The 12,287-nt window shown below is 58.9% G+C and overlaps 2 protein-coding genes across 2 annotated transcripts; both read right to left on the bottom strand.

Annotated features, from left to right (window-relative positions):
- Nucleotides 1-2,294: 2,294 nt before the first annotated feature.
- On the bottom strand, nucleotides 2,295-4,663 carry BXZ73DRAFT_79846 (uncharacterized protein; the record flags this gene model as incomplete). The annotated part of the gene is made up of 3 exons (XM_048023171.1): nucleotides 2,295-2,889; nucleotides 2,997-3,958; nucleotides 4,355-4,663. The coding sequence occupies 3 exons, from the start codon at nucleotides 4,661-4,663 to the stop codon at nucleotides 2,295-2,297; spliced, it is 1,866 nt and encodes a 621-aa protein (XP_047874847.1).
- Nucleotides 4,664-6,841: 2,178 nt separating this feature from the next.
- BXZ73DRAFT_104324 (uncharacterized protein) lies at nucleotides 6,842-8,243 on the bottom strand (the record flags this gene model as incomplete). Its single annotated transcript, XM_048015846.1, has 3 exons — nucleotides 6,842-6,996; nucleotides 7,068-7,971; nucleotides 8,025-8,243. 3 exons carry the CDS (start codon nucleotides 8,241-8,243, stop codon nucleotides 6,842-6,844), a joined length of 1,278 nt encoding a protein of 425 aa, XP_047874846.1.
- Nucleotides 8,244-12,287: the final 4,044 nt, after the last annotated feature.

The raw sequence follows: 12,287 nt of genomic DNA, 5'->3' as shown, positions 1-12,287 counted from the left end.
GTTGCTTGGAGTATGTGACAAAAGGGGTGACTGCTGAGACAACCTGGGCGGGTGGATGTGGGTGACACCCTGCATTGTTGGTCGATGAGAGAGATGGGATGTGGTGGACTGGGAGTGATTATCGACATGATGGGGTGGTGGTTGTGGGGGATACGGAACACTGGCCTGAGAAGGGGTGTACAAGGAGCCGTCCAGCGGCGCAATGGCATTAAAGGACCCAGATAGAGAAATGGAACCTGGATGGGAGAGAGCCCGGCGATGCGAATGATGGATCGGCACATAGGCAGGGGGTACTGAAAGATGCGAGGATGGAAGCAATGAACGAACGCCGATATTTGGTCTCAGGCTTTGAGGAGTCTCCGGATAGACTCTCGAATCCGGCTCCGATATCAAACATCTAGAGGAGCTTAGGCCAACCTCAAAGTTGACGAATCGTTCAGATGGAGAGTGAACCTCGTTGGACATTCGTGGATGGTGGGATGGTTCGGTGTAAGTCGGATCGTCATAAAGCCGATGATTGAAGGGAGGCGCGGCGGGAGAACCGAGCACCGTTATTGAAGTGTGCCACTGCGCGTCCGGCGTAGGGGGTCCATAAGAACTTCCACCGGACGAAGGACCCGGTGAGACAGGGGCCGACCAGTTGAGAGGATGAAGAATATCCGGCGCTGATAATGCACGGGAATGCCTTTGAACCTGTGAACCGCACATGGAAGCGATGAGATCGCCAACACTGGTGGGTATCGCAAAAGAGGGCGCACCTGAGGATGATGTGAGACAACATCACTATATCGACCTGCTGAAATGTTCGACGTGTTGGGGTCTTCCAATAACCTGCTCTGCAGTCTTTGGGCGGGGCTTGCGTAAGGACTGTACCCAGCGTGGCTCCCCGGAACATGTCCCGAAGTTCGAGGGATCTCAAGAAGGATAGGTGGAATGGATGAAGAATGGGGATGTGAGCTCAGATCGGAGTAGGCGTTATAGGGTGACTCGAGCGTAGGCTGATGCGAGGGATCCTTCAAGTAGAGTCCACGTTGAGTGACCAATCCATCTCACAGGACGACGAACACATACTGGTATTTGCTGTGTTGGACGCGTTATATGAACTCCTGGTCGTCTAACGGCGACGGACCGAGGAGCAGGGGCCGTGCGTTGTCCATTAGATCGGTGTACCAACGCCTCGTCAGGATCGGGTGAGCGCTGGCGCTTTTTGCGAGTTGCCGTGGTGGGAGCGGTGGCCGTGGCGGCATCGGGACGCGGCCGTGAGCGATGCGTGGCAGAAGGGGTGCCGGGATGCCCGGAGTTTTCAAGGGCCTTGGAAAGCTTGCTGGTGTCTCCTCTCATGGATGAGGCCATGAAGTGCTTGAGGACCGAAAGGGGATCGTGGGGTGCAGAATCGTGCAGAGGACAAGCGTCACCATGGTTTTGATAGGCACTTTGCGCCCAGCAGTCCGTTGTGGACGCGGCCGAGGCGGATGGGGACGTTGTTATGGGAAGGGAAGCGACGTTGTCTAGGGGGTCACTAAAACAATGACCGGGACGTTGAAGCGCACGCAAGATAACAATAAGCCTTTCTCACCTCCGCCGTTCAAGCTGCAGCCAGGTGGGCAAAAAAGCCGTCCGCCATCGTTGTTGAAGAGCAGGAGGGGAGCATATTGTCGAGGCAACGGACCAATTCCCGAAGAAGTCTTCTGCTACACAATAGCACGTTCTTAGAGGTGCGAGGCTTACGCCCAATGCCGCGTGCTTCTGGGGGGGTCTAGCGGGTGAAAGGTGAGACTATGGGCTGATGGCGGAAGTGTCATCCCGCTCACTTGCGCAACGCATTGGAGGACATCCAAGCTCTAATTCGTTCACTCGCAGCTCCAGCGTCCAAGTCGCGTCAGTGCACCCAAAAGCCATAGGTCTTGACTGTCGCTCCGGGGGTTTGTTGTGTCGTCCACATGCATGGCGAGGACATGGGGTGAATGGGAAATCGTAGTCCAGATTGAAGGTGAAGGCAGGCAGAACTAGTCAACGCGGGCGTCGAGCGACCGCCGAAACGCCGTTTGGCAAGCGCCCGCGCGCATGTTTTTCACCCATGGACATCGTCGCCGGAGTACATATATACGGTCAGAAGCCCCCAGGTGTGCATACGTTACAATATTCGCTCGAAGACTACATGCAGCAAGAAATACATGAGCAGGTATTGATACAGGACGAAGCACATTTCTACATGCGAGGCGAATGCGCGGTCGACTCTGAGGCTAGACACATAACATACCTATGTCGAAGACATCTGAGGCCATAGTACGCGGTCAGCTCGAGTCATCCTGCTTGCGCTTGCGCTTTCGCTTGGGATCATCGTACGGTTTGCCGCGTTTCTCAGTAGCGCGCTGCGTCTCCACTCTTCCGCCGTGGTTGGTCGCATTGGCTGAGCTCTCTGCGCCAGAGGCGACAGGGCGCCCCGTCTCTGCAGCAGTGCTAGGACCGGCCACGACACCGCCGACTGACGGGATGTCAAGGAACCTCTCTTCGAACCAATCGAGAACCTCAGAGTGATCGACGGTGAGCGTCGTATCTTCCTGTGAGGGCTCGTCGTACGTGTCCTGGCGACGACCCGGAGACTCGTGGCTATTTGGCACATCCCCTGAACCGTCCACAAGCTGTCTGTATAGGATTTCAATGCTGTCCCAAACGCCAGCGTGAGCGAAATTCTCCGCCGAGCCTGTCCCAGAATCCGATTGGAGCGTTGCGAGTTGAGCGGGCGGGGCTGGGGACTCGCGGGATATTTGTTCTATCAGGGAGATTGGCAACAGTTCGGAGGGCTCTTGTAGAACCGCAGATGGTGGGGCGAAAGTTGAAGAGGAAGGCGCCGGGCCAGGGCCGGGATCGCGTGCCGACGGCGAGTCACTGTAGGGGATGTGAGCGTCTGTGCAGACACCAGCAGAAAACGGAGAAATTGTTTGAGAAAATGTTTGTCTCGCGTGGGCTGCGCCGGAATGAGCAGCAGAAGATACAGGCCGAGCACCGAAATCGGAAGAAGACGATGTGGCTCCTGGGGCAGTTGAGCTGGGAGGATGCTCGTGAGTGCGATCGTCTTCATCCACCTCTTCCGCTGCTGGAGGATATTCATATTCATGTTCCAGCTTCCAGCCTGGTTTTCGCCCTTCAGCGTAGATGATTCAGGCTCTGCGCCAGTCGGCGTGTACATCCTGCCGCCGCCATTATTTCCGCTGTCTGGCGGCGGAGGATGACGGTACCCCGGGATTTGGAAGACGAACATGGGAATCCCGTTGCGTTGGTTGAGACACCACCCGTCTTCGGTCCGTGTGGGAAGTTGCGCGGCGGAACGCCAACGCTCGGGACGTTTTGAGTCGACATCTTGCTTACCCACAGGTGCAGGCGGCGCTGGAGCGGCGCTCTCGGTGTTCTGTGTTGCGGTCTGGTGAGCCGCCGACGGGTGGAGGTAACTGGATGTATTCGGTGCAACACGCGGCCGAGGGTGTGCAGTAGTGGGTCGAGTGGTACGTTTGCGTGCAGATTGCGGTGGGGCGACCGAGGTAGAGGCGGGCGTAAAGGTAGGCCGGAAGCGATCGTCGTTCTGGTGGAGCGAGTGAGGAAGATGGCTGCTATGAGAAGACGCTTGCGTATGGGGAGGAAGCTGGGACCAATCTCTGTAACCTTCGGTTTGGGCATAATAACCCGTCAGGTTCGTAGCGGGGCTCGAAGCGTTCGCTGACTGAGGTATTGAACGAAGGTCATGGTGCTGAAAATGAGGCCACGTGTGGTTTTGAGCCGGCGGACGGTAAGGATCAATAGACTGGCGCGTGGAAGAGTACTGTTCGTCGACGCGCACATTCCGAGACTGTACGCCGGAAGGGTCGCGCGCGTTAGAACCACGACCGCGCGAAGAGGTTCCAGCTGCCGATGCCATGAAAGGCACACTGGGGTTGTTGGCATTGGGGTACGAGTCTTGGACCTGTGAGACAGATGACGGACTGATGAGGTCGACAATCTTAGTCTAGGAAACTAGCGCACCTGGGTGTAGCTTGCACTGGGTGCTCCGTGCTCCGTTTCTACTCTGGCTTGCATGCTATACGCGTTGGGATCTCGCGAAAGTCTGTCTCGCGGTCCCAAACCAAACCTTTCGTAAGGTCTGTATCCCACGGGACCTTGAGGGGCTCCACGATGCATAGATGAGGACGGTAGCATCGGACGGTATGACGCGGAAGGTCTTATATCAGATTGTATTGGAGAGACCGACCCGGAGTAAACTGCGGGATACGATTGTGCCAGCACAGTGCCGAAAGATGATCCCTAGAAAAAGGCCCAAGGTAAGCAATGCATCGGCTAACAAGGGAAGTAAGACACATACCGTTGGTGGTGGTATATACCCCTGTTGTGGTATAGGATGTAATCTTTGACTGTTCAACTCCTGTCCAGAGAGATTTTGAGGACGATCTATGCGCCGTCTGATGTTCCGATGTTCCGATGTCTCCTCTTCATCGCGGGCACGCTTGCTCTGTAGGCGAAATGGGACGGTGGGCGCAGGCGTTGAAGATGACGCAGCGGCATTCTGCGAGATTCGAGGACGATGTGGAACAGAAGAGGTGGTCGGTTTCTCGGAGCTTGCAAGGGTTCTAGGAGACTCGTTGGGGTCTTCGGGCCTGCCGGACGAGGCCATAATGTGCTCGAGACTGGATGGGGATGGGGATGTGAAAGTGGGAAGATGCGCAAACAGAGGCGCCATTGCGCTCTTGAAGAGAGCTTCAAGCCCGGCGGTTCGTTGTAGACCCTGACGGGAACGTTGTTGTGCACAAGGAGGTTCCCATTGTCTAGGTGGCACGATAAAAACAACAGGGGAGATTTCAGTTGTGTGCGGAATTACAAGGTTCTCGTTCTTACCTATGCGGCTGAAGTTTCCAGCAATACTATGCGTAACAAAAGCCGTCGTGTTGTGTACGCTCTCATTGTCGGGGTGCTTGAGGGGATGTCCCCTAAAAGAGACTTCCATGCCCTTCTATTAAAATAGGATGCTTTCTGCTTCACAACAGCAGTCGACGGAAGAGGGAAAAAGCTCGTTCGCTGCTCCAAACATCGATGTTAGTTGACAAGTCGGTACTTATGTTGGCAGAGTGTGGCGCACCATCTTCGAGGCCTCCAAAGCGTATAGCACACGCTGCAGGTGATCTCGCGGTATTTCTTCCATACCTCATGCGTGGGTTTGAGCTGGGAAGAGGGAAGATATCGACGGTCATGGACGTTGAGCCTCAAGGGGCGCCTCGTAGTAACGGGCGCTATATCCGTTGCGAGCGCGGGCCACCAGCATTGAAAGTCTTGTCCTACACTTTCTATCTCGCTCCCACCCCAAGTCCATCCCCGTTCACCTTCATCTTCTGCATCAAAAACAAACAGTAATGTAGGATAGACACCATCCCATGTTTGAGTAGGCTGCTCTGACAAGCTTCAAGAAAGAGTCTTGCGTGAGTTCTAAATCATCTACTTGCACTTTCAACTTGGAAGATTCATGTCAGAACCACAGCTGGAATTCTACAAGGCGAAAATGTATCTGTAGTGCTGCTATATGGTGGTTGCTTCCCGATATGAAAGGCGTAACTCGCTCGGATAGGACACTCGTGGTTTCCGGGTGCACAGGTACGTCGCTGCCCGCCTCCTGCATGTAGAGGTGGCGTCACAAGTGATCAGAGCGCAAGACTGGGACCCAGGGATGCAGCGGTGACAAGCAGTTTCAAGTGCGGGAACAGCGGAGTCTTCGCAGAAGTCAGCGTGGTCAGGTGCCGGAGCAAGGACATGTCTACAACCCTGCCCGTTGACGGTATTTTCGCCTATTCGCTCTTCACCAACGGTCGTCGGCGCGTCGTTTCGTGGCAAATCAACCCCTTCAATTTCTTGGCGACGTACCCGGGACACTCTACCAGTCGATATCCGTCACACAACGCGCGTCCGCCCCTTTTCCCGCTCCTCCTCCTCCTCCTCCACTTCCACCTCTCTTCCTCGGCGTCCGCCCTCCGTCAACGAAATCGAGCCCGCGAAGGCTCGGTGAGTGCAGCCGTGGACCACCGCTGGGGCAACTTTGCTTTTTCCCTCCACCCCCCGGGTCATCAACACACGCCGCCCATTGTCGAAACCGGATTCTTCGCCACGGATGTCGTTTTTGTTCTGGTATGCGCGCATGCCCATGTATTCTACCCTTGTCAATGCATTATCCGCGCCGTCGCCTCTCCCGATCCGCACGAGTTCCTACGAGCCCGGTGTGCGAGCCTCGTCGAGATCGAGACTGAGGAACACCGTGCAGAAAGGCATGGGGGTCGAACGCCATGAGCTGAACGGATAACAAACACTAGGGCCCCGCGGCGATATCGGATTGCATCGTTCCTAAGTGCACTCTGCCCAGTTCGAGGAAATGAGGGGGAAAGGTACAAATAAGGAGTGTGGTCGTATGGGAGTAAACTGAACGAGTGTGTCGGCAACGTACGCTACAAGATGCAAGAGACACAGCGCATTATACAACTACGCTTCAAGCACTCGAGCGTCCGTTGGCAAGTCCTTAGCAGAAAGAGGCCATGTAGAGTCGGAATTTGGAAATGAAGATGCGGCGGGGGTGAGAGAAAGATTTAATGAGCATCGATGAAAGAGGAGTGAGAGAGAGAACAGGGAACCCAGGGGCCTCGTTGAAGACTTGTCGCGAATGCGCAATTCAGCATCGAGGTGGGAGCACGATTCAGAGCATCCACCGAGCGATACACGTCCCCTCCGCGGTGAGCATGGAGTGCGCCGAACCCGTCAACACGCACACGCCCGCTATGCGCCCGCGCAGGAGAACCGGGCACCGCATCCGTCTTCATCCGCGTCGCCTGTGCCGCCTGCGCACGCCCCTCTCCTTCCGAGCCACCTGTTCGTTGAACCTGGCCTGCGTCAGGACCTCGTCCCACTGCCTTTCCGACACTTCGTCGGGCAACTGGTCCAGCTCCAGCTCCTCCAGCTCCTCCTCCTCCTCTGAAGCCGTGGTGCGAGGTCCAGCCATGCAATTCCATGTGGGCATGTACGCGGGGTCCGCCGCTGCATACGGTCGGACGAGGGCACGAGGGGTCCTGATAGCGGGAGCCCCGGGGGCGACCGTGTCGTGCTCGTGAGCCCAGTCACCAGCCGAAGCAGCAGCGTTGAACGGTCCCACGGCGGCCCTGGAAGGCCTCGGCGGCCCAGCGGAAGCAGGTGTAACGACACCCTGGTGTCGAGGTGGCCTGGTTGCAGGGGCGCGGCGGCAGGAGTCGGCGCCCTCGCCCTGGCGGGCAGACCCGCAACCCGTCCGCGCGCAGACGCGGCCGTGTGCGACTGGACAAACATACGAGGGGGGCTGACAGTGGGAGGGAGTCGAGTCGAGGCGACCGCGCGGTTATCGTGTACCGCGCCGGCAGCCTCGAGTGGAGGAAGCGTTGTCTGGGACGTGGACGGTCTGGTTGAAAGGGACACGACGGCGGGTGCCACCGCGCGCGCAGTCGGCGGCGGCGGGCGGTGCTCGTGGACCGCGACGGCCTCAGAGGCGGGGAGAGGCTGGCGCTGAGGCATGTCGTCCGCCGGTGGGGCCTCTCGCTCGGTGACGCGGGCACGGTGCTCGGGGTGCTCCCAGATGTGTGCGTGGTTGTAGTAATTGACATTGGACAGCGCAGCGTGGTGCGCTGCTTCCGCTCGTCTGAGCTCGTCCAACAGTATCTGCATGAGCGGACTCGGTGCATGCCGGCAGGGGAGCCGACTCGGTCTCAGAGCGGGGATCGTGATGTGGTCCGGATGGGCAGATTGGAGGGTTTGAGGTACGAGGACCGGGGGTTCCGGATGCGGATGCGAGGGCTGGCCGACACCAAACATGAACGCCTCGTTAGGAGCCCGAGGCGGAGTCCCTTGAGGAAACGTGAACAGAGGGTCAACAAGGGGTTCTTGGTGGTTTCCGGCGAGAGGAAGGGCACGGAGAGGGCCCTGGTCGGTAAACGTCAGCAACGCGGTGGTTGAAACTTGTGGCTAGTGCTTACTTCGACTTCATTTGCTCGAACGACGTGATTCCGCTTCAGCCGCTTGGGAGACGCGTTCGGAGACGGCGTTGGACTGATGTTCTCGGAGATTTCGCGCGCCCTCTTGCCAGATTTTCCCCGGGACTTGTGAGAACTGCGAGGATTGTCTGGAGCCGCGTGCTTCCCGCGGCGAACAGCCTCGACCGGCTGCCATCCGGTGCGTGATGAGCTGGGCTGCATGACGGGCGACGGGGGAAATCGACAAGAGCGTTAATCAGAGAACGAAGGAGAGGAGGATCGAGTATCCACACCTCCTCAACGTAGCTCATTTCATGGCTTTAAGCAGACGCCAGGGTGTTGCATTGACCATCTTGGCCTTTGTGGCCTATGACTTCACTCTGTGTCTGGGTCGTGGGACAACTGCAAAGACTCATGAAGCAATGATGTTGTTCTAGCCGGAGAAAACGGTTACCATTCGAGGTCTTCGATGCAATTATCTGCCGTGCATGCAGTAGCTGCGAAGGGCCTGGTCACTGCAGCTACTGTGCTTCGGAGGCCAGGATATGGTGCCCGATGCAATGTCATCTACAATAAAGCAATGTCTAAACGGAAGCAGTATCGGCAGTGGCAACGACAACGCACCGACCCTCATTTCTAAAACCAGGTAATCAGAGTCACGGTAGAGCTTTTAGAATCCGAACCGGTCGTACCGCGTCCGGTTGATGAGTGAATGCAAGGGAATTGAATATGATGTTGGAATATGAGGGGTTCGCCGGCACTGCGAGGGGCCGACCGTCCGCCGAGCTGGCAGTGATTGTGGTCGATCATCGAGAGGCGTGGGTTGAGCATGCGCAAAGTTGGAAGAATCGGGAGGGTCGTGTTGGTCGGCGGTCGATGCGTCCGAGGCCGCCAAGCGCGCGCGACGGCGGACAGGCGCTTCCGCCCGTCTTTTTTTCTCAGGACGACGCCACATCCGAGGAGGCGCCACATGGACAGGGGCCGACCTGGGCCGACGCGCCCGCCGGCGGCCCGGTGGCGGTCCAAGCCACAACGGGCATCGGAACAAACAAGGCCAAAGGGGGACCCACGCAACCCCACTCCGTCCAGCGCTCGCCCGCTCACCTCCGCCCCACTGCTGCTCAAATTCAGACTTGGGCCAGATTCTTGCGCTGACCTCGACTCTGCGCTCGACTCACTCTCCGGGTCCCAGAATAAGACTGGCGACAGTTTGGACGTCATACTCAGGCTTTGGGCGGTGCCAGAGCACAATTTTTCGACACGTCCACGCCCTCCCACTGATAAGGGAGGTCCATCCCACTGCCCCGCCTATTTTCAGGAACTAGAACCCCAGGCTCCAGCCGGCCCGTCGCTCGGGGCAGTCCCAGTGGTCGAGCCGCGCGCTGAGCCGGCGCGGGCAGAGGGAGTACGTCATCTCGATACACTTCCCGCGTCCAGGCACTGCCGTCCGTACGTCCGCCCGCGCTGCGCAGTCGGGCGGAGATGCGCGCGCGCGCGTCTCCGTCGACCGACAATTGTGTGCCGACATTTTTCGACGTGCACATCTGCGTGCATCCCCCCGGTAAGCGCTTGGTCTCCGGGAAGCGTCGATTGTGCCACTACTATCACGACCCCAGTGATGAGAAAGGCCCCAGTGTTGAGAAATCTGGTCTGACGGTCCCGTCCCTCGTCCGATAATGTTGAAAATTCACATGTTGGTAGGAGTATGTGTTAACTTTCGTTTTCAAAAAGAACGACGTCGTTCCGTGCAGAAACAAGCCCGATCTTTGGCAAACATCTCTCGAATGAGAAAAGTCGAGGATTTGATACCCGTCGGCTACGATCCCATGAACAGCGCTTAGGTTGAAGCTGCGCGAGGGGTGTTGGATGAACGATGGCTGCCTTAATTCGAATTCTCCGGCACAATATCTGCGGGAGGGGGGCGAAAACGCACTTTGGGTCGGTTCAAGCGTGACTTCGGCCACAGAACGTGAGTGAATTTCAGTCTCCGACGTTGCCGTCAGGGAGGATGCTGTCATCACTGGACGCGTCCGACGGGCTAGCCGAGCGGAGTTGATGTCGGCTGCGTGACCCGTGCCGTGACTGAGCCTCGGCGAAATTTCTCATAACTAGGGTCCGCGGCCGGTTCGCCCACTGGGGGCGCAATACGTACCCGTTTCCTCTGAAATTTTGCAAATCGCTTTTTTACGACACTGCCAGCATGTGTACAAAATCCGAAGACTATCGCAGCAGTAATGGTTGAGATTCTCATGGTTTGATCTCGCGGGCGCTCACATTTCTCATCACTGGGGTCGTGATAGTAATGTTCACTAGACATGCCGTCGCTCCTACGTGACGTACAGGCTGGCGTCTCTCCAGTGACAGACCACACCCGGGCTGTCTTCAGACAATGCACGCCCTCCACAACTTCCCGCACACCTGCCTACCGACGCGACTCGCCGGAGCCAGGCGGTGCGAAGGCTCGCGCGGGCGGGTGTCGATCGATCCCTACGCACGTCCGCCAAACCCGCGTAGATGTGCCACTCCGCGGACCGGACACGATCAGATAAGCCGGCCAACCCCCTCCTCGTCTTCTGGGTTCGGATCGCCTCGACGGCCGTCCGCAACAGGCGAGGGCAGCGCGAGAGGCCCGCCACTGCGCAGTGCGGCGGGCACGAAGCTCACCGACATCAAGAACCTCCACGCAAAGGCCCGTCTGATGAGCCTGAAACGCGGCCAGCGCCGCGCCCCGCTGCCTCGCCCAAGCCGCGTGCCCCGTCGCGCTGACTCGTCCGCCCGCCCGCCCGCCCGCTCGCCCGCGTCGGTGTCCGCTTTCGTCCACGGTGGCGCACCGACCGCGCACCGCCCGCCCCGCGCCCGCCCGATGCGGACGACTTCCCCTGGCCTCGAGGCTCCGCGGCCGTCTTCCATTGCGAAGAAGGCCGCCCGGTTGCGGTATGTCTCAGTGCCGTCCTTCCTCCGGCACTGGTCGTGCCCTGGCCACTCGACACAGGACTCGGCCGATCCGGGACAGGACCCCATGCCACAGCGCGAACCATGGAATCACCCCCGCCCCGCGCGCGCACGGCACGACCTGGTGGAGGGGACGGTGCACGTGCGGGAGCAGACTGGGCACGCCCTCGTGAGTGGCGCGGGCCGCTGCTAGTACTGTGCTCCTCCTATGTGATGTTTACTACACGAACTGGCGCTCGATCCCGATGGACTCGGCAGCGCCCACCTGACCGCTCCGCAACCAAGCTTCTGCGGTTTTGTGTGCTACAATATACGGTCGGCGTGTGGTGCTCTGAAGCCTTCGACGCTTCTGCGCCCTTCGAGAGGGAGCCCCGAGTACACACGAGGCGTCGCACGTAAAAGCACGGGTAGCCGGAGAACAGGCTTCGTCGCCCATAGCTTTCTCTCTCCCGGTCTACCTTTGACACGGCCTCCCTGCCTCCACACAAAGCGGCCACGGCCCTGGATGCGGATACTTACACCGGAGCCTCGTACCGATACCGAACAAACGGAAGGGATGGAGCCGTGCCTAGGGGAGGCAGCGTCGGCAAAGAGCAGAGTGAGTTCCCAAGCATGCGCACTATCATACACACTCCGTCTCCCGGCTCGCGCGCAATGAGCGCTTGAGCGCGCGCCACCGCCGCCCCGGGCGTGCGCGAGGCTGGCTCGCGCCCCCGACGACTGCGCACGCGGCGTGGAACGCGCGCGCGCGCACCGACGCGCACCGCGCCTTCCTTTACGTGCAGGCGGCCGCGGGCGGCCGTGGGGCGCGGCTCGCGGGGGCGGATGATGGCCAAGGTCGCGGCGGACGGCGTGGCGGAGCGGCGTGGAGGAGCGGGACGGCGAGCCTTCGCTGGGGCTGTTGGAGGAAGGCCCGTGGCCGCTGCCCGAGCGCAGTCTGGTGAGGGAGGTAACGGTGATTATTGCGGGGCGCGGGTCGTGTAGGTATGTACATCACGGATCGTCAGAGTCAGAGTAGTGTAACAACAACAGCATCAGGGGGTCATCGAGCAGACTATACAGAAGTAGATGGGACATTAGTAGCGTACAGCGTCCGTGTGGAAGGAAGGAAGGTAGGTCATAAAGATACGCGCACGCCGCAAACGCGTCGACCGACGGCAACCGTCCCTGCACTTCGCCTTCCGGACCTTGTCCACACGCGTCACGATATCCACAGGAGAGACAGCCGAGTCACAGGAGAAAGCAAGAACCGAGGAAACGAGAGGGAGAGGGGTATCAGAGAGCACGCGGGCGGGCGGCGCACGCGGCGGGTCC

The sequence above is a fragment of the Epithele typhae genome (assembly GCF_022376455.1).
Source record: "Epithele typhae strain CBS 203.58 chromosome Unknown BXZ73scaffold_50, whole genome shotgun sequence".
Taxonomy (NCBI): domain Eukaryota; kingdom Fungi; phylum Basidiomycota; class Agaricomycetes; order Polyporales; family Epitheliaceae; genus Epithele; species Epithele typhae.
This window is presented reverse-complemented; position numbering and strand designations above follow the sequence as displayed.